The sequence below is a fragment of the Tripterygium wilfordii genome, chromosome 2, assembly GCF_013401445.1.
Source record: "Tripterygium wilfordii isolate XIE 37 chromosome 2, ASM1340144v1, whole genome shotgun sequence".
NCBI classification, from domain to species: domain Eukaryota; kingdom Viridiplantae; phylum Streptophyta; class Magnoliopsida; order Celastrales; family Celastraceae; genus Tripterygium; species Tripterygium wilfordii.
In genome coordinates this window covers 9,868,779-9,891,605 of record NC_052233.1, presented here as the reverse complement: position 1 = coordinate 9,891,605, position 22,827 = coordinate 9,868,779, and the positions used below count along the sequence as shown (strand labels likewise).

Below are 22,827 nucleotides of genomic sequence, written 5' to 3'. Positions count from 1 at the left end.
ATAGAATACTATACAAATTTATAAACTTTACATTTGACCACAGATTGGCCATTTGGTCTAGTGGTATGATTCTCGCTTTGGGTGCGAGAGGTTCCGAGTTCGATTCTCGGAATGCCCCACAGATGCATTGTTTTATATTTTTTTGGTCTATTGGAATGCACTATTGATATTCACTAACGAATCTTCACCCTTTTTTGTCCATTCCAAATTATTTGCATGTATAAATATTTAAGTAGAGATACACATGACAAGGAAGGAAGCATCAAGCTGCTTATTTTATATTTATTTTGTCTATTGGAATACAGCATTGATAATCACTAAGAAATCCTTTTTTTTCAGTCCAAATTACTTGCATGCATAAATACGCAAGTAGAGATACAAATGACAAGGAAGGAAGCATCAAACAGCAGCAGCAGCAGAACCAGGACTAGAAGGTTTGACATATTGGATTGTTGGTTTGGGGGTTTGAAGCCAATCGATCAGTGAATATTTGCAATGTATCACTACCATCAACTCTATGATGCTTTTGTGTAAATTCCAAAAATTCTGACCATGTGAAATCTGGGTACTTTCTTGTTCCTTGTCTGCAAACAAGATCTTGTGGGGGTCTCACTACTTTATCCCCTTTTGGGCACACAAAAAATGCTAATGATATCCTCTCTTTCTCCTTGTTCACCTTTGCCCTGTGTAAGCAACTCTTGTATGTCCCATTACACAGTGCCTACACATCAATCAAACAAACAAACACATAAATCAAACAAACAAACACATATCTTTATCCATCTTATTGCAATGAACCCCCATGCAACAGTTATCCCAATTGTTGAGTTATGCGCATAGAATTTTATGTGTATTGTGTGGAGCCCACAAATTTACATAGATCTTGTGCATGCAACTTAATTACTAGGATATCAACAACTGGGATCTTTATCATTTTCGCTCTCATAATATGTAGAGCTAGGCAGACGGTTTATGTGGTTTGAACCGTTGAATAAAAAATTAGTAAAAGAAATTAGAAGAAATGAAGTGTACGTAGTACGTACCATGAAGGTATCACCAATGTTGATGACTAGGGCATCAGGAATAGGTTTGACTGCTTGCCATTTATTGTTGGCAAAAACTTCAAGGCCACCAACTTGGTCCTGGTAAAGTATGGTTAAGGATGTTGGGTCTGTATGAGTACCAGTCCCAAAGGTGTGGCTTGAATCATTGCAAGGAGGGTAGTAGTTACACCTCATTATAGAACAACTATCCTCAAAGAACTTCTTGTAGTGCAAACGATCACCTCCCAAACTCATCCCCAATAGCTCAAAGAGTGCAAGAGACAATGTCTTCATGGCTTCACAATATCTCTGATAAACACTCCTACACATGTAACAACAACAAAAAAAGTAGGTAACAAGCAATATTTGTCGATATCTCGGCGTTTGCCTGAGACTCTGATACCATGTTGAAACATCTAAGTCTTACCCAGAGTGTTCAAAGTCTTCTCCAAAGGCGGATTTGAAGTAATCAACCACAACAAGCTTGGAGTCATCATTGTTATGGTACTCAAAAGACAATGTCTCTTTCCAAGGCAACCGAGAAGAGAATCTCTCTGCATGGGCACCAGAATGTCCATAAGCCTCACCTGGTTTCCTCTTACCTCTTAGCTTTTTCTCCGAAGGAAGCTTGAAAAAGGCATCAGTTTCTTGGTGAGCCGCGTTAATGATATCCTGATCAACTCCATGGTTAATGACTTGAAAGACGCCATGGTTCAAACAAGCATCCTTCACAAACTCCACGGCACGAGCCGTTGCTACCTCGTCGCCTTCCATGAATCCTTTTAGGTCTATCAATGGCTCTTGTAGCTCTTCTTGGGTGTGAAAACTGACTAAATCTTTATGTGGCCACAAGAACTCATTTGGTAAGTTGGGTTGTTTTTGCAACAAAGTGGATTCAACAACAGGAACTCCATTTTGAAGAAGAGAAGTAATACTCATTGAGGTAGTTGAGTCCATTATATGAGGAGAGACCTATATATTTTCTGAATGGTTACAATACCAACAAAAGTTTCTCCTTATATAGAGGATACACTACAACAAATAACACATATACCTACGGTTTTAATTGCATGAATACATATAAAAAACTATGGGCAAAAACTTTTATCGCGGTTGATATCCACTGGTTATGAAAACGTCACAAAGCTTTTACCCGCGGGTTATGTGACTGTTGGTACAATTTTGTTGACCACAGTTATAATAAAATTGGCAATGATAAACCGCAGTTGTAATAAAAGTTGGTACGAATATTTATAAAACCGCGGGTAAAAATATTATAAACTTGTTGGTAAAAGGTTACCCCATACCATAGGATAAGAGAGGAAAATTAGGAAACTAAAATGGGGAACAATCTGTATTTCCTAAACTTAGAAATCTGCTACCTAAACCCTAATATAATTCATAATATTTCCATTTTGATTTACTGCCTAATTCCAACACAATTCTAACACTCTCCCTCAAGCCGATGTGAATATATTTCGCTTTCCAAGCTTGTTGATTGATTTCTGGAATATGACGCTCGGTAAACATTTCGTAAGTACATCAGCTATAGTAAACCATTTGATGAAACATATGGTACACAAATCTATCTTGAGTCAAGCTTTTTCTTGATGAAATGTCGATCAATTTCTACGTGCTTGGTCCGTCATGCTGAGCTGGGTTGTGATCAATGTTTATTGCAGCTTTGTCATCACAATAAAGCATCATATGACCTTCTATTCTGACTTTTAAGTCAAGATCAAATTATTCTTAGCCACAATAGTTAAGATAGGGTTTAACATTGGTGGGACCTTGGGATTGATATCTATTCAGGAAGGCAGCACTAGCGAGATGGTTTATATTGTAGCTACTCCCATGATGCTTGGACACAAATTAGAGAGGGGAATAAAAACTTCGAGCAAAAGGAAAGTTCTTCCGCAAAAAATAATAATAAGAGATAACAAATATATCCACCATGTCAACAACTATCTATATTATCATGTCAATAACCATGTACATTAAGAATTATCATGTGTTTGCCTGACATGTATGGTACTGAAAAGGTGCATGAAAGTGAATCACGAGTAGCTTATATGACACTCATATGTGGTATCTCATAGGGATCTCAAGTTTGAGCATCCCATCATCTTTCTCTGTATTCCAAAAAAAAAAATGCATGAAAAAACACAACACAGAGAGTACCATTGAATCATTGACCGCGTGTGTAGATTCTGACATTTTGATATTGGTAGAGGTGTTCAAACGGTATTCTAGTTCGGTTTGGAGCCGAAACTATTAAAAATATTTCGCATTTTGATAGAGTTTTATATTATATTTTTGTTGTCTTACGTAAACAACGAGGGATACTTGAGAGCACCGTTGAGTCATTGACCTCGTATGTAGATTCTAACATTTTGATATTGGTAGAGCCGTAGAGTGTTCAAATGATTTTCTGGTTAGGTTTGGAAGCGACACCGTTAAAATGGAAATCAAACATAATATATTACTATTACAACCGGACCAAACCGTTGAAGATCGGTTTGATTTAGTTTTAATTTTTTGTGTTGAGACCGAAAAATACAATTTATTAACACATATAATATATATATATATATATATATATATATTTTGGTATGTATAAGTCTAAAGTATGTAAGTAAGACTAACACATACACTGAATATATGTTATAGATAATTATTCATAATCTATTAACAAATATTTTATTTCAACCGAATTTTATTTCCAAAAATCAAACGAAAACCGAAAATCAAATTTATCAAAATTCTAAAATCAAAACCAACCCAAAAAATTGAACCAAACTAAAAATTTTCAGTTTGATCTTCGATTTCGATTTTATTTTGAGTACATTAACATAAAAAGAAATAATATAACTTCTCAAATCAATACATCACGATTATCTACATTAACATAAAAGGAAATAATATAATTTCTCAAATCACTTTTTCTTTTTTAATACAAGGGAGAGGATGAGTAGGCTCGAACTCGAGACTTCTATAATATATTACACACATAAGTGTCATCTGATAGAAACCTCAAATCACAATTCTCTACATTAAAATAAAAAGAAATAATATAACTTCTCAAATCACAAATCATGAACCATTCATGATTAAGTTAGTAAAATGTTTGCCTTTGAGACAGACAGACAACAAAAAAACTTAAAAAAGAAAATTGCACATACATCAGTAAAAAAAAAAAAATTAATTGGGTATAACGGTTTTAAAATATTCACAGTAATGAATTAAAACAAAAAAAAAAAACCACGTAATGCAGAAAGTCCAAATAAAATTATTCAAACTGCATTACCCAAAATAACCCCTCTTCTTTTCTTTATGCACGTATGCCCTTTTTCTTCATTATCTTCTTGTGAAAATTCGAATGCTTCATGCTATCAAAGTAGGGGCTCGCCGCCGGTCGATACTCCGGGACTAGCCTCCCCGACTTGTACCGGACCCCACAAGCGTTACACAGCGTCTTGGGCCCTAGTGGCCCAACTCTCCACTGCGGCGTCCTCTCTGAGGCGCAGTGACTACACTTTCTCTTTGGTTCTCGATCATCCGACACAACCAAAGTGTATAAATTCGAAGAAGACTTCGACCATGCTCTCTTACGACAGTGGTTTCCCCTTCGCTTGCTCCTCTGCTTTTTAATAGCGAAGGCGGTAGTGTTGTCAATTCCATATGTTTTCTTGCCTTCAACTTGTTTGTCAAATTGTCCCAACGAACTCGAGTTTTCGGTTTTGCTGTTTTCGACCTTAAACTCTCCAAAAGACATGCTGCTGTTACGTTCTGGGGTTGAACACAATCCATCCAACGATATAAAATCATCAGTAAAATTGGGGAACCATTCAAGGTCCTCTACGTTGTCATATGGTATACAGAGCTGGCTCTCTGTTGAGAAATTTTCATGGCCAACATCAAAAAAGTCCAAACTTTTCTGAAGGTCATCAAAAATATCCCCAACGAAGTTCTCATTAATATCATGACCACCTCCAACACCCATTGTCAAGAACAAAAGCCCCAAAAGCGATAGACTGAACATTCTTGAATAACCAGAAAGAAAGAGAGAGACTCAGTGGATTCTAGATAAAATACCAGTAAGAAATAGAAATCATAGAATTACTGGGTTTGCTTTATAGGAGTTGAAAAGCCATATAAGGAATTCCAATCGGAGACATAAATTTGCTTCGCTGAGAAGTTTTTTCCGATATGTACTAATAAATACCCAATGCGAGTATGTATCTGAGGAGAAGATATCTAGTTGTTAGTCAATAAGGGATACGAATATGGACGTCTCTGCACAAGTCCTATTGATTCGAGGAGAAAATTTGGGGGAGTATTGGATTTTTATTGAAAAAGAGGAGGCGTATGCATGAAAATTAAAATGCATGTGACGTCTGGCATTGCTAGATGTTTATCGGGTATATGTGACTAAACTAATTAACCTAATTATAATTAAATTTTGATTTTTAGTTATTCACTAATTAGGAAGTTTAAGTACTAGAAATTAGTTAGGGGTCAAAATAGTAAATAATAGGGAAGTACTTATATTTCAAAATTGTCAACCTTCGACGCCTCAATATAATCAATATAAATTGGTTAGATTAATTAAATTTGCTGGCAAATTTTGACCTAATGGTAATTTACCCAAAAAAAAAAGATTCGGGTTAAACTTTTTTTGTGGTCCAATATATTGATGTCATTTATTTGTAATCTTTTTGGGTTTTGCTACCAAAAATTAAAAGGTGTCTATAATTACAACTAAATGACAAATTTGGGACACGTGGCATTATTTCCTTGGGTCAGATACACATGGCATTGTTTCACTGGGTGAGATACGTGTACCTAGCTATGGAATTAATGGGGTTTTGCAGATAATTATTGAGAATCTCATCGGCTTGTCTGAAATTGATATGCTTTTTAATTTGTGTAAATTAAGCTTACAATTTCAATTACGTGTTGAGTGTCCTTCAAACATATCAAGCACATCATCGAATCAGAACTTTTAATTTTTCAAGTGTTTTTGTATGTTTTATTTTGGTTTAGTAGCTGTTTCGTTGGGACACAATTTAATTATGTTATTGTTTTTTTTCCGTAATAATAATTATTTTTTTACTTTGAGTGTTGTTAATAGAATTCAAAAATCAATAAAAGTCTAGCTTTAGATAATTTTATTTTTAGTGTAGAATACAATTAGTATGTTTATAGAACATAGACACATGCATGGTAAATATTAATCAAACTTTGATGTATGTCAACAAGACAACAACTAATTAATTATCTCTTAGTAGTTCCAACTTACATATACATATATATATGTGTGTGTGTGTCCATTCAATTATTTTTTTCCTGTTTTGAATTGCTCTATTAATTTATTGATCATCACTCGTCTCTGACATGCGGTTCAATCGATTAATCAAACCAAATATGTGTAAAAAGTTGATTCCTGAAGGTGTATGAATTGTCTATCTAGTTTTTTTTAGTATAAACTAATTCTCACTATCCTTTTTTCGGGTGTGGACGGTGTAAATTCATCGGATTTGCTCAATAACACATAAATCACGCATGCCAAACAAATTTATAGAAAATTCATATACAGAGCTTCCGACGAAGATTACATTTGTGTGAGAGAGAACAAGCTAGCATACTATGTAGTTTGATTTAAGTGAATGCTGTAATTCCTAATCAATTTTTGTTACAACGTTTCAAAGAATAATTATGTAATCTCATCAAAAGAAAGGATAAAATTTAAGTCTATAAATCTGAAACAACCTAATTAGATAAATATTATACAATACATTTTTCTATACTATGATATTATCTACATGTATGACTAGTTTATTAAAAAAAATAAATAAATATTTAAAATCTAAATGTATGAGTGATAAGTCTAGCTACCATAGTTATTTTCTTCCTACATAATACATTATTATTCCATCATGGTATATAGATAGGGGTATGAGTGCACTTATATAAATGGACTCTACTTCTTATTTAGTATTATTTTGTTAACATTATTCACTTGCATCGTCAATAATTCTAAGTGACAACACTACTACACCAAATAGAGTTTTGCTTCAATACCTTTTAGCCACATGCTAGGTTTTTAACTCAGTTTACTTTGTCGGCGGATGAAAAATTTATGTGCACAAGAATCTGATGACTTGAGTTTAGACTCATATCGAATGTCAAAATTAATAAGATTGAAAATAACATTAATTAAGGCCGTTCCCTTGGTTACCGACTTTATTTCTTTTGTTTTAAAAGAAACTAAATGAATTTTGACAATATTTGGAACCTAGACAATCACTTTCGTGAGATATTGAACATTGAATCCGGTCCTCTCTTCTCCTCTATTTCTTTGTAGACGCTTGTTTTGACACAGACCGTGTTTTACGTGAAAAAACAATTGAATGTGTTCGCTCTGTGAAGATCCCCATCGATCCAGGCCTTTTGCACCACGAGAACTTGGAACGCAACCAATCCCAGAGCACGAAACAATCTATCATGGACGTTTTGGTCTCCATTTCAATGCAGATCAAATGAACAGACGACATGGATGATGACAAAGAAGAAATCTTGGTCTTGATTGGGTCACATCACATTTAATCCCCTCGCCATGCCTGCACCAGATCCTAAAACCGGACGCGCATTCATATGGCTGGTCTCTTGCTTTCTCTTCATCTCTTTATCTGCCGGAGGCACATTTCTCATATTGTACATGATCTTACCTGAATCCAATGCCACATCTTGGCTTCCCATTGCTGCGGTCTTCTTTGTTTGTTTGCCTTGGATGTTTTGGTTCCTCACATGCTTCTACAGAGTCGTTTCACGGGCGTGTGGATTCCGGGTTGCCATTGGCGGCGGAGGAGGCGGTGGCAGAGGTGGTGGAAATGTGACGGAAGTTGTGACAACTACATGCCGTGAGCCGGCTGAAGTGACCGTGGAAGCTGATTCGTTGGAAAATGACAATAGAAAAGTTCAATTTGGGCAAGATCAGGAAGCTGGACAACAAGGGAATGATAGAAAGATGCGTCATTCGTTGAGCAATTCAAGCGGCTCCTCCATTACTTCTCATGAAAGTGAAATGCCTTTGGCTTCATCAATGGCATCTTGAATATGCCTCTAAAGAGGAAAATTGCGGATTCTTATTTCATGCATTAGACTCTGAAAATGACAAAAATTATCTTTCTTCTCCTACAAAGCAGATCAATCTTTCGCGATTCCAGCAGCTGCCAACGAATTCACTTGGATTCTGTGCGTCCAACTCAACAGCTGGTATCCGTTGAAATATTTATCATTTTCAATCGTCTCTCTACAATGCTGGATAAAGCTGAGTAAAACTGCCTCTCTCTACTACATGAATTTGGGATTTTCTGTGTCATTTCTTGATGCAATACACAATTTTGTTTTAGACAAGAACCTCCATAGATTTGGATTGCGCGGAAATTGTGTTCAGACTCTTCAAGCCTGTGTATCAAATTCTGCATTGCCATCTTTTCGTCTTTCAGAATGGCAAATTTAAACTGCCATGCGCCTGACTATGTCTTCTCTTAGAAACAGTAACATACTCATTTGCACGGATAATTCTTTCTTTGCTCTTTGATTTGTTAACTACTGAAACTCTCCTCCTTCCTTCATTGACAAGATTTTCAAGACTCTTAGCTAGGCTTGCTCTATTGTGATATTTCTATCTATTTTCTTGTAATGGGTTTACAGTTTTTTGTACTTGGAAAATGGAATGAGATCAAGGAAACAACCAGTCATGTTTAATCTTACATACTTGATCACATATTTGGTATCCATAAGATTAATCAGTGAAGTTCTCAGTCAATCTTCAGGCTACAATTTGCCAAGAGCCCTAATTGGACAAGAGAGGGACATTGAAGCCATGACCAACATCCTCATGCCAATATACAAATATCAAATTTATTTGATGTGGAAAAGCTGCTACCTAGTAGAAAACGTGTTAGGTTTGAGTTTTTGGAAAGTGTTTGCACTGAAAATACGGGTTATTTTTTTTCTCAAAAATAGAAAAGGTTGCACGAAAATTATGGATATAATCGAATTGATTCATTATTTTCAAAATTTTTTACATATTTCTTTAAGAAACCGATAGATAATTGAAATAATCGATCGATTAATTAGTTAAATTCATTTCAAAAACTGAAAAATGACCATAACTAACAGACCGTTTTCACAAAAAAAAAAAAGGAATAAATGGAAAACAAACCAAACAAGCCTAAAGTTTTCAGTTTTTTTTAATAGGCATATGATGTTTTTGATTAACACATTTTTTTCCTTAACAATAAAACATTTGTTTCCATTTTTATCCCCCTACGAACCCTATCTTACGCTGCAAATGCAATTATTAACTCCTTTATAAAATAGACCCACACAAAACGAAGAGTCGAAGACCACCAATGCTTTGCTGAGCCATGAATCAAATTTCGAAAATCTCTCATTGAGCGGGAAAAATCCAGCATTAGGTTTCATTCTCACTCTCTCTCGATATCAACAAGCCTAGCGATTTCAAACTACAAAATCGAAGAAATCATGGCAGACGAGACGAGAAGCAACAGGAGGCCACAGAGCCTCAACGATCGTCATTATCGCCTCCTCCAAGTCCTCTCAGCTCCTCCCAAAGAAAAACCCATGGCGTCTTCTCGTACTTCCTCTCTATCTACACGTGAATTTGATTTTTAGGGTTTCAGATCTATGGATCGTTTTTATTTATCTATCCTTGATTCTTGATGGTGAATATTACAGAGGAAGATGTAGATGATAGTATTCCTCAGTTCTGTGGTATCACTGATTTCGATTCTTCTCCTTCTAGCGGTACTGTATCTCATCATCAATGCATTTATATCTGCCAACAATAATCTCTATTGCGCTTTTTGTATGCTGTTTCACCGTCTCTTGCGCATATATGTGAATTCAATCTTAGGGATTGGTATTTAATTGCAGGTGAAATAGAGAAGCTATCAATTGCCAAGCAAGAAGCCAGTCGACTGTTCCAAGCTGAATCCGATGAAACTCGCATTGATGTTGATGGAATTCCTCAGTTCTCTGGGATAACCGATTCTGTTTCTCCATTCACTACGGGTACTGTCTTTCAACACCAATGCATATCTGCCAGCATATACGTGTTTATTGAGCTTTTTGTTTGTTGTTTTCATTATCTCCTGCGCATATATGGGTACTCCATTTTAGGGATTAAAATTTAATTACAGGGGAAGAAGAGAAGCTATCAATGGTCGAGCAAGAAACCCATCAACTACCATTCAAAGCTGAATGGGAAGAAACTCACATTGATGATGGTATTCCTTAGTTCTCTGTGATAAGTGATTCTGATTCTCTTCCTCAGTTCTGTGGTAGCACTGATTTCAATTCTTCTCCCACTACCTGTACTGTCTCTCTTGGGAATTTTGTTTGTTGTTTTCATCATCTCCTGCACATATACTTGTACTCGACCTTAGGGGTTGATATTTAATTGCAGATGAAGAAGAGAAGCCATCAATGGCCAAGCAAGAAGTCCGTCAACCAGCATTCAAAGCTGAATCCAAAGAAACTCATATCAATAATGGTATTCCCCAGTTCTCTGGGATAATGGATTCTGATTCTCTTCCTAAAAACTAATTGCCCTGAAAATTTGTAGTATCTTAATCCATCATGAATGCATAGGCACAATTTACGTTTCATGATATTTACATTTTCTACTTTCTTGTTTGAGGTTTTTATTGTCTGTTACCTGTGTCCGTCTAGACTGTATATCCTCTTTCTGTCTACTCTAATAATTATTGATTTGAAAACGGGACGAGGAAAAACATTTTTGTTTATCTATGAATTAATTATATTTGTCGTCTTATCTTTTCTCTATCTCATCCATTCCAGATGGGCAGAAGCCAGTGAAGACTAAGATCCAAGGTAGACGCCGACTCTGTAAATTCTCATCTTCAGATGAGAATAGAGCCGAAAGTTTGGTGGTTCGAGATGAACCTCATTTTTCTGAGATTACTGATTTTCATTTGCCACCACTGGCACAAAATATAAGCAAGAATAACAGTGGGGCCACTGAAATTAGAGATATTCTTAATGATTTGAGCTCAAGGCTTGAGATCTTATCAATTGAGAAAAAGAGAATCCCAAAAACTGTTGAGCTAGTTGATGATTTTTCGGAGTTGGATAAAGATGAAGTTCATACAGAGAAGAAAGATGCTGTGCCTGTGCTTGACTACGCAAGTGCCGAGTCTTCGTTTTCTCCCACTGATCCATCTGGTTCCTCTTCAGATGCTACTAAGATAATTGGAAGCGCTGTTAATTATTTGGTGGATGGGTATGAGAAGGACATCAATTCTGGTTATGACAATTCTACCAGCAGCATACATGGAACTGATGGTAGAGGCAGTAAAAAGAATGCAAATAGAGGAGAAAATGAGAAATTGGGGTCTCCGCGACAATCTCTTGCATCTGAGGTTGCAGAACAGGGGAGTGGTTTACTGAGTAAACTTGAGAGTGATAATTATGAAAGTAGCGTGCACGAAAACAAGAAAGATAATCAAAGGATGAAGGAAAACGAACTCAAAAGTGTGAATGGAAGAGTCATGACTTCTGGTCAATCTCCATTTATGTCAGATGCCAGACAAGAAGATGATGATAATGACTGTGTTATTTTGACTGGCAAAAAATTGGTTGAAGAACTACCAAGGCATGGCACTAAGAACAAAGAGGATTCCTATCACTCTAGTGTGGTTAATGACTTTGACAATTGCACAGATAAAACTTTTTGGGATGAATGTTCTATTACTTTGAATGGCCCAAAATCTACTTTCAAGCTTCCTGGAAAAATCGCAAACGGGTTGTATCCGCATCAGCGTGAGGGTCTAAGGTGGCTATGGTCTTTGCATTGTCAAGATAAGGGTGGAATCCTTGGAGATGACATGGGTTTGGGGAAAACAATGCAGGTAAGAATACTGACTGAGTTCTATTGACATATTTTACATTCAGTTTTCTTTCTTGTCATAACATTGATTGATTCTCGTTTGTTTGTTTGTTTTTTAAGATTTGTGGATTTTTGGCGGGATTGTTTCATTCGAGGTTAATTAAGAGGGCACTCATTGTGGCCCCAAAAACACTTCTTCCTCACTGGATCAAAGAATTATCCGTTGTTGGGCTTTCTGGGATGACTAGGGAGTAAGGATGTTTGATGATATGCATTTTCTTGCTCTGAAAAATCTAATATGAACATATATTAATAACCATTGTTCCGCTGATGCAGATATTATGGGACTTGTGCCAAAGCTCGACAGTACGAACTTCAATATATACTTCAGGTTCTTCATCATCTTTTTGTTTCTTGGATTATGGTGTTTAATGATCATAGCTACATGCTGTAGCCTGTAGAGTCAAAGCATCTTGTAAAATAAAGTGTGTAAAATTAAAGCAAGCGATGCATCACTCCAATCGGCGTATAATTAAAAAGGGTTTGATTGACATACCTGGCTTTATGCACTCTTAATAGTACGAACTTCAATATATACTTCAGGTTCTTCATCGTCTTTTTGTTTCTTGGATTATGGTGTTTAATGATCATAGCTACATGCTGTAGCCTGTAGAGTCAAAGCATCTTGTAAAATAAAGTGTGTAAAATTAAAGCAAGCGATGCATCACTCCAATCGGCATATAATTAAAAAGGGTTTGATTAACATACCTGGCTTTATGCACTCTTAATCTTGTTGTAGGACAAAGGTGTTCTTCTAACAACTTATGATATCGTGCGGAACAACTACAAGTCATTATGCGGGGATCATTACCTTACTCTCATCAGTGATGATGATATCACTTGGGACTACATGATTCTTGATGAGGTAGATATAGTAGTGCTATTTTAGCCTGTGATTCTTTGACTTTGGTTTATTTTTTAAATTTATGCTGTTACACATTTTTGCTGAGTCAAGGATATGCTTGTAGTTTTTTTTTTGGGGTAGTTTTTGTCTTTGGGAACATCATTATGTCTGGAAAATCTTGGGTCCACATCTGGTATCTTTTCTCTCTGTTTTTTTTTTCCCCTTTATATTTTTGACAGATTAATTGGAAAAGAATGCGTATCTCATTAGAGCTCAAATTTAATTGACAAAACCTGTTTCAGGAATTTTACGTGTCCATAGATGCGTCTGTTATGAATTACAACCTCCAACATTATGTTTCTGTAAAATGTCTGTATAAGCTATAAACTTGAAGCCTCTGCCATGGTCCACATGTATCTTTGCAGATGCTTTGTATTTTACATTTACTTTCTTCTGAGGATAGATGTCTTGCTACTTGTAGCGAACTCTCTGCCTTTTGTTTTCCTTTCAGCCATTTTTAGTGGCTTAGAAAGCTCTTTGTATGTTTGGAAGTTAAACTGCATAAACAATTTGTCATATAGGTGTGTCCAAAGTGTGGAGTTGAAAAGGATGAAGTGTGTACCTTCGGGCACACAAAGTGCCAAAGCATTGGCTTTTTTGTAAATTGAAGAGGAAACTGTTGGCTTTTGAAATTACTTTTTTATCGTCCATTGCATGTAGCTATGAAGTTACTTTGCTTCCCTAGAAACTTATACACTATTATCATTCCTTTGGTTGACTCTTTTTCTCCAGGGGCATCTCATAAAAAACCCTAGTACACAGAGGGCCAAAAGTCTGCTTGAGATACCTAGTGCTCATCGTATTTTGATCAGTGGCACGCCAATACAAAACAATCTTAAGGTACCATCATGAACAAATGTACTCCTGCTTGAAGCAAAACGAAATGTAATTTCTATTCATTTTTATATCTTTGAAACAGGAACTATGGGCCTTGTTCAACTTTTGTTGTCCTGGTCTACTAGGTGACAAGGACTGGTAATTGCTTTTCTTCAGACTCCAGTTTGTTTTATTTAAATTTTTATGACCCTTGTCTTAACTGTAAAAAAATTACCCAGGTTTAAGGCAAAATACGAGCGTGCAATTCTTTGTGGAAATGAAAAGAATGCTACAGACAGGGAAAAGCGTGTTGGTTCAACAGTTGCAAAGGTGAATAGGTGATACATTTATGTAATTTTGAATGATGGTTCTTCTATCCTGAGTTCAAACTCCAAAGGCATTTTCTCTCTGGAGATCATGATGTTTAGAAAAATTGTTCCTTTTAATTGGCCGTGCTATATTTTTAACGTTCTACAGCCTTTTTTATGCACCATTGCAGAAAGGTTCACATTATTGGTCATTTATTGTTCACAATATAAAATAATACATTCTCTGAGCTTGATGTGGCCTCAATTTTACCCTGTTCTCGGAAGTTTTCCATTTTAGTGAAATCATTCCTGGATTCTAAACACTAATCTATCACTTTGAATTTTGGGGACATTCCTTTAGAAGTCTCTATTTTGCTGTTTCTTATGTGTAGATGTAGACAGACAATCTAACAATTGGTAGTATTAGCCTCCTTCAGAATCAACAATGCACCGTATTGTCCTATATCTAGTTATTCCTAAACTGTTCCTATGTGTTGAATATTAGCAAATTGCAGGCCCTATTTTCGTGATGAACTGAGACCTACAATTTCAAAGTGTTAAGCCATTTGTCCCAAGCCTTTTCTAACTGAGTTTCTCCATCAAATATTCTCTTATTTCTTTTGCAACCATATTTTCCAGCTAACCAAACAAGCAATGGAGATTAGTTTTCTTTATACTTATACTGCACGGTGCTGTCAAGGTCACTAAGTGTTAGTATTGCCCTTTCTGACTTTTACAGGAGCTTAGAGAACGAATCCAACCTTACTTTTTGCGCCGCTTGAAGAGCGAGGTGTTCAATGAAGATAATGCTGAGACCGCCAAACTTTCTAAAAAGAATGAGATCATCGTGTGGCTAAGATTAACTGCTTGTCAGGTGCGTTTTGTTTCGCTGAGTGTACATTTTAGTCCCATGCTCTGTTGTTCTCTTCTTGAACACCTTTGTTAAACTTATAGTTTGTCAATTCTTTCTCGTAGCGACAACTCTATGAAGCCTTTTTGAATAGTGAGATAGTGCTGTCAGCTTTTGATGGTTCACCTTTGGCCGCACTTACGGTACTTAATGCTATTCAGTTCAAATTGTTTCTGTTTTCAATCACTTCTGTTTTCCTCAAAATTTCAATTATCTCCACACACACACACACACACACTCTCTCTCTCTCTCCCCCTCCTTTTTTTGGGTGTTTATTTGCTTTGATGGAGAAGATATTTGATTTGGAAAATACCCTTGTCTTTTCTTATGAAGATATTGAAGAAAATATGTGATCACCCACTTCTCTTGACAAAAAGAGCTGCTGAAGATTTACTAGAAGGAATGGATTCAATTCTAAATCCAGAAGATGCCAGTGTAGCAGAAAAATTGGCAATGTACATAGCTGATGCTGCTGAAGGAGATGACCTTGACCAAAATCACAATATATCATGCAAGATATCTTTTATTATGTTACTACTGGTTAGAAATACCACATAACCATTGTCAATTTTGTGGTTGTATTTATGATGGATCAAAGTTAATGTGTTCAATGATATTTTACAGGATAATCTAATTCCGGAGGGGCATAAAGTTCTTATATTTTCTCAAACCCGCAAAATGCTTAATATTATCCAGGTTTTTCCTTTAAACCAATATTTTGGATTTTATGCTGGTGGATGTTACTCGGTTTTTCATATTCATGTGGAAATTATAGGATTTTAGGATGTAAACAGTTATCTTATGAACGGTTCCATTGAATTTGTTTAAAATGAGCTGAACTATGTTTTGATCCATTGTTAGGAAAAAATTTTGGCTTTCAAAAGATGTAACTTATGTGCAGCCTTTGGTTATTTATAGGAATTGGTACTGTCTAAAGGATACAATTTTCTCCGCATTGATGGTACTACGAAAGCTAGTGAAAGGCTGAGAATTGTCAACGTAAGTTCTCAAAACCCTATCGTGACATGCTTATGTACTTCCCTTTGTGAAAAGTTTATCCAAGATCTCGTTTTCTCATACATTCAGGATTTTCAAGAAGGTGTTGGGGCTCCTATATTTCTTTTGACATCACAAGTTGGTGGTCTGGGCCTGACATTAACAGAAGCAGATCGAGTGATCGTGGTTGACCCCGCATGGAATCCTAGGTACTTGCTTAATCTAATCTCTTCTTTGGTTTAGATGCAATAAATTTAGTGAGCATTTACTTGCTTAACAAGTGATAATAATGGCAGAAAGGTAAAGAGTTTTGAAATGCTAGGTGATTGGTGTCATTTAGATCATTATAGAGCACTGGGTCGCATTATTTGACTTGAGGTGTGAGTTTCGGTTTTTAACTTAAATGTTGTATTTTTTGGACTTTTGCATATGCATCACATATGCGTGTGCATATTTATGATATAAGTAATAATGTAAGCATCTAAGGAGATTTCAAATGAAATCTACACTTTCAAAGTTTCTTTTTCGAACATAAGGTCTTGTCTCGTTGATCTCCTGATTTTGATGACGGTACAAGACAGTTAGCTTTGGCAAAACAAAATCTACTAGCTTCGTACATTACTCATCTTATTTTCTTTTCATTGTTCGGTATTCTGTATTAAACATTTTGCATTTGTATTTATGCTCAATCTATGTACCTTGCACAAAATATATCTATACTCCCTACTTTAGTTAATTGAATTTCAGGAATGATTGACTTGTAATACCTTTGCAGCACGGATAACCAAAGTGTAGATCGTGCGTATCGAATTGGGCAGAAGAAGGATGTTCTTGTGTACCGTTTAATGACTAGTGGAACCATTGAAGAAAAGATATATAGAAAGCAGGTTGAAGAGCTTGTTCACCTTTATAATGTTCTGATATTAAGATTATATAATGCATATTATCTTAGCATCTCATATTGCAAAAAAAATTGAAAGTGCTTTGGAATCCCCGTTTCCACTCTTTGTTTGTATTTTGTATTGGAAATAAAGGTGCCATTTATGTTTATAATTGAAAACTGTTACTGAGATCTTAAGTTGCCACTTGCTTCAAAGGATTCCTGAAAGTATATGATAAGCTACAAGGAGATATTGCACATGATAAACGAGCACATACGATGTTCGTAATATGTGACACATTTAGGGGTTCTTAAAACTTTCATAAGCTTGCCTTTTCTTTTGGTTATTTACAAGATGCTTAACCTAGGCAGGATAGACAATTTTTATATGTGGTCTTATATGGTGGGGTCTGAGAGATATTTCAGTTGCATGTCTAGTCTTGACTGTCTAATCTTTGTGTACATTTGAAGCTGCGATATTAGTTCTGATTTATTAAAAGGTGTGTTCCAGGTATTCAAGGGTGGCTTGTTTAAGACTGCAACTGAACATAAAGAACAGACTCGGTACTTTAGCCAGCAGGTAGAGTTGTACAAAATCTTTTATTCTTGTGTTTGCTAGCATGATTTCGATTTAGCACTAATGCAATATCATTTTTTTAACCTTACATAATTCTGCCAGGATCTACGGGAGCTATTCAGTCTTCCTAAAGAGGGGTTTGACGTTTCCCTTACACAACGGCAGTTACATGAAGAGCATGATAGCCAGCATAAAATGTACCAACCTAGAGCATCAATTCTTTTTAAATAATTCAACTTCTAGTTCTTACTAAAAGTTGCTCCTGATTTCCTATAGGGATGAGCATTTGGAAGCCCACATAAAATTCTTGGAAAGCCAAGGTATTGCAGGAGTAAGCCATCATAGCTTACTGTACTCAAAGGCAGCACCACCTCAAGTTTATCAGGAAGAAGAGGAAGATTTGAGGTGAAATTCTTGTTTCTTGTTGAGCGCTTTCCCATGCTTGCTGTTTATCTGCGGTTACACACTTCCAGAGTTATCTTCATGAACATTTCGGTTTCTCATTATTAAAATGTATATAGACATCGGCATAGAACCTACTTTGCATGATTTTAGACAATTTCCCACAAACTTTAACTGGTTTTCTGGATTTATCATGCTGTCATTATTCCTTGGTATTCGTTACATTTGCTAGTTATGTCAGTTTCCTTCATTAACTTAGTGTAGGAAACATAAGTTAGTGAACTTTGCTGTTTGCCATTTGCAGGGTGTCCCTGCTATGTATCTACAGGCATCTGCCTTGTCGTCTAATTTTTGTCTGGTTTTCTACTTTTATGCTCACAGGAGAGAAGGTACTGCATTTGTGGGGAAGTCATCATCAAGTAATTCACTTAACCGAAATGTTGACGGGTAGGTGTTTAAGGACCATAATGAAGAAGAAAAAAAAGTATTCTTAATCACACTCAGTTGTAATGCTGAACATTTGGACAGGGCTCAATATGCTTTCAATCCCAAGGATATAAAGCCAAAGAAGAGTAGTTCTTCTCTGAGTCCCAGCAGTGCTGGTAAGCTGACTGAATCAGAAATCAAAGAAAGAATTAATCGGCTATCACACATTTTGTCAAACAAGGTATGATTCTGTATGCAAAACTTATCAATTCTTATTTTCATGTATTTATTTACTTGTCATTCATCATTGGTTATTTGCATTTCGGATATATTGCTTTTGTACATAATAGGATGGACATGGCCTAGTGGCAGAATTGCAGGAGTGCAACCTAGAGGTCACAAGTTCAATTCTTAGGAATAGTCCCTTCACATATTATGTGGGAGTAAGGTCTGCGTACATTCTGTTTGTTCTTCCTGAAGACTACGGAAGCCTTGTGCGTGGAAGTTTTTTACCTTTAAATGATAGTATGGACCTGGGATTTAACTGGCTGCATGTATCTATATCGGTCTTGCACTTGCGCTAAAAATTATGCAATTGTTTTTTTCGTCTTTCCTTTTCTCATTCCATTGATGAAGACCATGATGTTCTGCCACTGATTTGGCTTCTGTTTTTTTTCCTCCCTTTAAAATACTGTTTACAGGTTACAGTGTCGAGATTACCAGATCAAGGAGCAAAGTTACAAAAGCAGATTGCAGAACTGAACTTAGAGCTTCAAAAGATTACGATACCAGAGGCAACTGATATAAAAGTCATCAATCTGGATGACTTAAGTGGACAACTCGAAAGAGTATTGAATGTATAACAAGTTAATGAACAAGCAAATGAAAGCAGGGTATAAGAAACAGTTGAGCAGATGCCTTGTTGGGTGAGTTGAGAATCTTTTTTGTTGCATGCCTTGCTTTTGGTATTTGCATATTGATTTTGGAGATCTTATTGTAGTGAAAGTTAAGGCAAGTGCACCCTATTGGTTTACTAACTGCAATTCATTTGCCACCAGGTGTAGATTGTGAACAGGGGCCAGTATAACTTGGCTGCGTGCACTTGCTAGTTACTCGACATGAGTGGTAACGTAAGTGCCTCTTTTTAAATTGTTGGATATTTATAAGCATTTGACAGAAGCTTTGCACCAAAAATGCATCGTTTGTGATGGGTGCCCTTTTTTTTGTTTTCTTTGGGCTTGTTTTAAAGCTTTTATTAAGTGTTTCCTTTTTTGTGTAAACGAAATTGATTTTCAATGAGTTCTCCATTGAATTATACAAGAGTTGGTATTAATTTTATCTTACAATACGTTATTATTTTTCATGTTTGAATGTTCTCGTGAAGGACGATGATAAAGGAATTAACCAAACTAACGGTTAGGACTGAGTTTTTGTGGTTTATAACAGTCGCGCCTTCAATCCTCCACACATTTGAGGAAAGAACTATTATTTCGTGAGTCTTGTAACTATGTAAAGAATGTGAATGTGGGCAGATTCTGATAAAATATAGTTTTAGTATTAATAAATATCGTTCTCCCTTAGTTTGAGAACGTACAACATATTATTGTGCATGTTTATAGAGTTTTCTTCTTTTTTTTTAGAAGAAGTGCATGTTTATAAAGTTAAAAAAAATGGAGAGTGCCAAGGACATATGGGATGATATGAAAGTGAGTGAAGCGGCCAGATTTGGAATCATACACAAAATTTATTCATGGATTATGTGAGAAGAAAAGGTGGAAACTGGAAAGGTTTGCCGGTATTTTGTGGAGATGGTAGAAAATCGTTTACTTACTCAATCACTTGGGTTATAGTTTAACTGTGAATCTTTCTAGAGTTAAATCATATGAACTCGTAAGGTCATGAGTTCGATTTTTATTAAAAATAATACTCGTGTTACGCTTTGACTCAATTTATTATATCGTTTTAATAAAACCTGATACATTGGGATTTGACCCAATTTGACATGTTGAGTTGGATTCCCATTGGGTTTAGGTACAATCAAGATCATGCTTAGTTATTAGCTCAACATAATTGTTTTGTGTAACAATAATATTGGACTTGAGAGTTCAACTGCTCAGACCTCGATGGGCGATGATCGGTTATATAGTCAAGAAAACATCCGATAAGAAAAGATGTTCAGGCTTTAGGAGGGGATGGCACTCTGTCCTCGGAGCCAACAGGCCCAACATGCGACAAGATGCCTCAGCAGAGAAGAAAGTAAATTCAAAACAGCTTATAAAGTCATTGAGCTTGTCCAAACATAAAATGAAGCGAGAAATCATAACAAAATCATTCAAAATTTTATTCCCCTTCCCAAGCTTGCAATTGAGAATGTTCAAAATTTCCCTAAAACTGGCATCAAGAAAACAACTGGGAACTCAGAGCATAATATTGCGTTACCGCATGACAAATTACGGTGAAACATGGCAGATAATAAACATATTAGGGTTCCAAATTTTGTCAATAATAATGGAAAAAAACCTTGTTTCTGATTTTCCAGCAACTTCTCTCCTCAATAACCCACTGAAACTAATCTTCAATTCTGTACTTTCATGGAAATAAGTAGAAACAGCATGCATCTATTTGACAATCTTATCTGTAGAAGGTGGAGCCTTTTCAACTGCTGTAGTTGAGCTTGCAGTCTCTTCACTTTCTTTAAGTTTACGTAATCTCTCTTGAAGGATTTTCACCCTGTCTTCAGTTTTGCGAAGCTTTCTCCATCTATATGCCAACCATAGGGAAAAACCACCGTACACGGTAATATAGGAAGCCCAAACGTACGGGTAAGTTTCTGCATTCTCTTTAATCTTTTTGTAGTACTCCTCAACCTTACCTTTCAGGCTAACAGCATGGGGACTAGTGGCTCGCTGATCTTCTTCTTTTTGCTCCGTCGCCATGCTTTTAGCTTTACAATTGTTCTGCAGACTAATATTGAGGAAAATGTATGGACCTAAAGAAATTGGAAGGACACTCCCTATATAATTTACCAACCCAGCTGCATCAAGTTGGAAAAAAAAATCAATGAATACAGATAAACTAATCAAGATGATGAAATGAATATTTATGCTAAGTTATATTTGTGGTTGGCCTTTAAAATTAATTGGTATTTCTCTATCAAGAGAAGAAACACTGAATCAGCAATTCTCATCAACCAAAACCAATTTCCCCAACTAAGAACTCAGCCCAAGAATGTTCCCATGAGAGAGGCCACATACACAACATAACTTCGGGGTACAACTGAAACCACAATTTCTTAGCAATAGTGAATTAACACATCACAAGAAGATCAGCCGATATTATCTAATAAGTTGTATAGCTACCTATTGAACAATCTAAATCTATACGGATTGTTAGTCATGGGAAGATATAGCACCACAACGATGCCCTACATGCGAGCAACAATAATTTGAGCCTCAAAAGTTTTAGGCAAATGCAGAACTCCATTAGTTCAATCAGGTACAAAGCACATAGGAAAGTAAGAAACTCTAGTCAACATGGAATGTCCATTACATCAAGAAGTAATACATATATCATACCCATAAGACAAGACTCAAAATTCTAAAGTCTTTGACGTTTGGAGTGCATGCTTAGATTCTGCCCTATACTAAATTATCAAAAACTGCAACAGAAACATTTATAATCAAGGATACAAACTGCTATTCTGCTAATAGAGAACTACATAGGAAACTTCCAAATATAACAGTCACTTTACTTTAACAATTACCAGTCCTCGAAAATATGAAAGAAATTCATCAGCTAAACTCCACTCTTAAATATAAAACTCAGCATTTACAAGCCAAAACAAACAGACAGACACAACACGAATATCAGCAATAACTAAAACAATTTCATCTCAACATCTAACAGGGAATCATCAATCATGTGAGGTTAGGCTTCTCCGAAAATTGTCAAATGGTTCAAAGACATGGAAGCAATGATAGTAGTACAAACTTCTGAAGGCAAGGGATGGTGCGTTTACCTGAGGAATCTTCAATGTCCGGCGACAGAATCTTTTTCGGCGACGATTTCAAGCAAGAAACCAGCCGCTCTAACGGAAACGACTGCCGCTTCTTTCTCCTATTTCGCCTTTTTGTTTTACTTGTTGAGTTCCATTAAACAAACAGAGCATTCATTGAAAAACTCGATGAGAATATAGTACAACTCGAGGTGTTTTTATGCTGTATGCCATGAATGTGTTTCTAGAATCAGTTGCAGACCCTAAACAAAAAAAATTAAACCCTTGATGGGATTTTTTTTGTTTTGCCCGACCCGTATTTGAAGTGCGTATTACCCGCCCCGGTTCTCAACCCTCATGATCTTATGATTCTTATTGTTGGGCTTTTTAACGGACCAGCCCAAAAGTGGCCCAGCGTGTCATGGTGGACTTGGATAATGCAAGTTTATCGGCCCATGAAACTCAGATAGACGTTATATCTAGAGGTTCAATTCACATTGAGATTTAAGATATAATAATAGATTTATTTTTTGTCCTTAATGGGTTATACAGCTTAAATTTATAAAAAC

At 36.0% G+C, this 22,827-nt stretch overlaps 3 protein-coding genes, 1 long non-coding RNA gene and 1 other non-coding gene across 5 annotated transcripts; 2 read left to right on the top strand and 3 right to left on the bottom strand.

Annotated features, from left to right (window-relative positions):
- The first annotated feature begins 46 nt into the window (after positions 1-46).
- On the top strand, positions 47-118 carry TRNAP-UGG. The gene has a single exon. It is a non-coding gene; the product is annotated as a tRNA-Pro (tRNA).
- A 154-nt stretch (positions 119-272) lies between these two features.
- LOC120011070 (gibberellin 20 oxidase 1-B-like) lies at positions 273-1,982 on the bottom strand. Its single transcript, XM_038862102.1, has 3 exons — positions 1,471-1,982; positions 1,044-1,365; positions 273-721 (listed from the first exon to the last, which is right to left on the bottom strand). Exons 1-3 carry the CDS (start codon positions 1,980-1,982, stop codon positions 428-430), a joined length of 1,128 nt encoding a protein of 375 aa, XP_038718030.1. The 3' UTR covers positions 273-427.
- Positions 1,983-4,257: 2,275 nt separating this feature from the next.
- Positions 4,258-5,209, bottom strand: LOC119983410 (GATA transcription factor 9-like). The gene has a single exon (XM_038827100.1). It carries the CDS (start codon positions 5,083-5,085, stop codon positions 4,375-4,377), a length of 711 nt encoding a protein of 236 aa, XP_038683028.1. The 5' UTR covers positions 5,086-5,209; the 3' UTR covers positions 4,258-4,374.
- Positions 5,210-9,418: 4,209 nt separating this feature from the next.
- LOC120015779 (protein CHROMATIN REMODELING 24) lies at positions 9,419-19,602 on the top strand. Its single transcript, XM_038868333.1, has 26 exons — positions 9,419-9,711; positions 9,813-9,881; positions 10,011-10,148; positions 10,277-10,363; positions 10,543-10,629; positions 10,938-12,007; positions 12,106-12,236; positions 12,322-12,376; positions 12,785-12,910; positions 13,682-13,789; positions 13,869-13,924; positions 14,005-14,095; positions 14,813-14,947; positions 15,049-15,126; positions 15,317-15,523; positions 15,608-15,679; positions 15,902-15,982; positions 16,070-16,188; positions 16,755-16,866; positions 17,371-17,439; positions 17,539-17,633; positions 17,713-17,841; positions 18,220-18,285; positions 18,367-18,505; positions 18,966-19,190; positions 19,323-19,602. Exons 1-25 carry the CDS (start codon positions 9,600-9,602, stop codon positions 19,125-19,127), a joined length of 3,594 nt encoding a protein of 1,197 aa, XP_038724261.1. The 5' UTR covers positions 9,419-9,599; the 3' UTR covers positions 19,128-19,190; positions 19,323-19,602.
- Positions 19,603-20,584: 982 nt separating this feature from the next.
- LOC120015789 lies at positions 20,585-22,519 on the bottom strand. The gene is made up of 2 exons (XR_005471814.1): positions 22,283-22,519; positions 20,585-21,298 (listed from the first exon to the last, which is right to left on the bottom strand). It is a non-coding gene; the product is annotated as an uncharacterized LOC120015789 (long non-coding RNA).
- Positions 22,520-22,827: the final 308 nt, after the last annotated feature.

Excerpts from the sequence above, each read along its gene's own strand:
- LOC119983410 (XM_038827100.1), bottom strand. The coding sequence starts at position 5,085 with ATGTTCAGTCTATCGCTTTTGGGGCTTTTGTTCTTGACAATGGGTGTT.
- LOC120015779 (XM_038868333.1), top strand. The coding sequence starts at position 9,600 with ATGGCAGACGAGACGAGAAGCAACAGGAGGCCACAGAGCCTCAACGAT. Across the intron at positions 12,377-12,784 it reads AACTTCAATATATACTTCAG|GACAAAGGTGTTCTTCTAAC; the intron begins GTTCTTCATCAT and ends ATCTTGTTGTAG. Across the intron at positions 15,524-15,607 it reads CTTTTATTATGTTACTACTG|GATAATCTAATTCCGGAGGG; the intron begins GTTAGAAATACC and ends GATATTTTACAG.
- LOC120011070 (XM_038862102.1), bottom strand. The coding sequence starts at position 1,982 with ATGAGTATTACTTCTCTTCTTCAAAATGGAGTTCCTGTTGTTGAATCC. Across the intron at positions 1,366-1,470 it reads GAAGACTTTGAACACTCTGG|GAGTGTTTATCAGAGATATT; the intron begins GTAAGACTTAGA and ends TTACATGTGTAG. Across the intron at positions 722-1,043 it reads ACATTGGTGATACCTTCATG|GCACTGTGTAATGGGACATA; the intron begins GTACGTACTACG and ends ATTGATGTGTAG.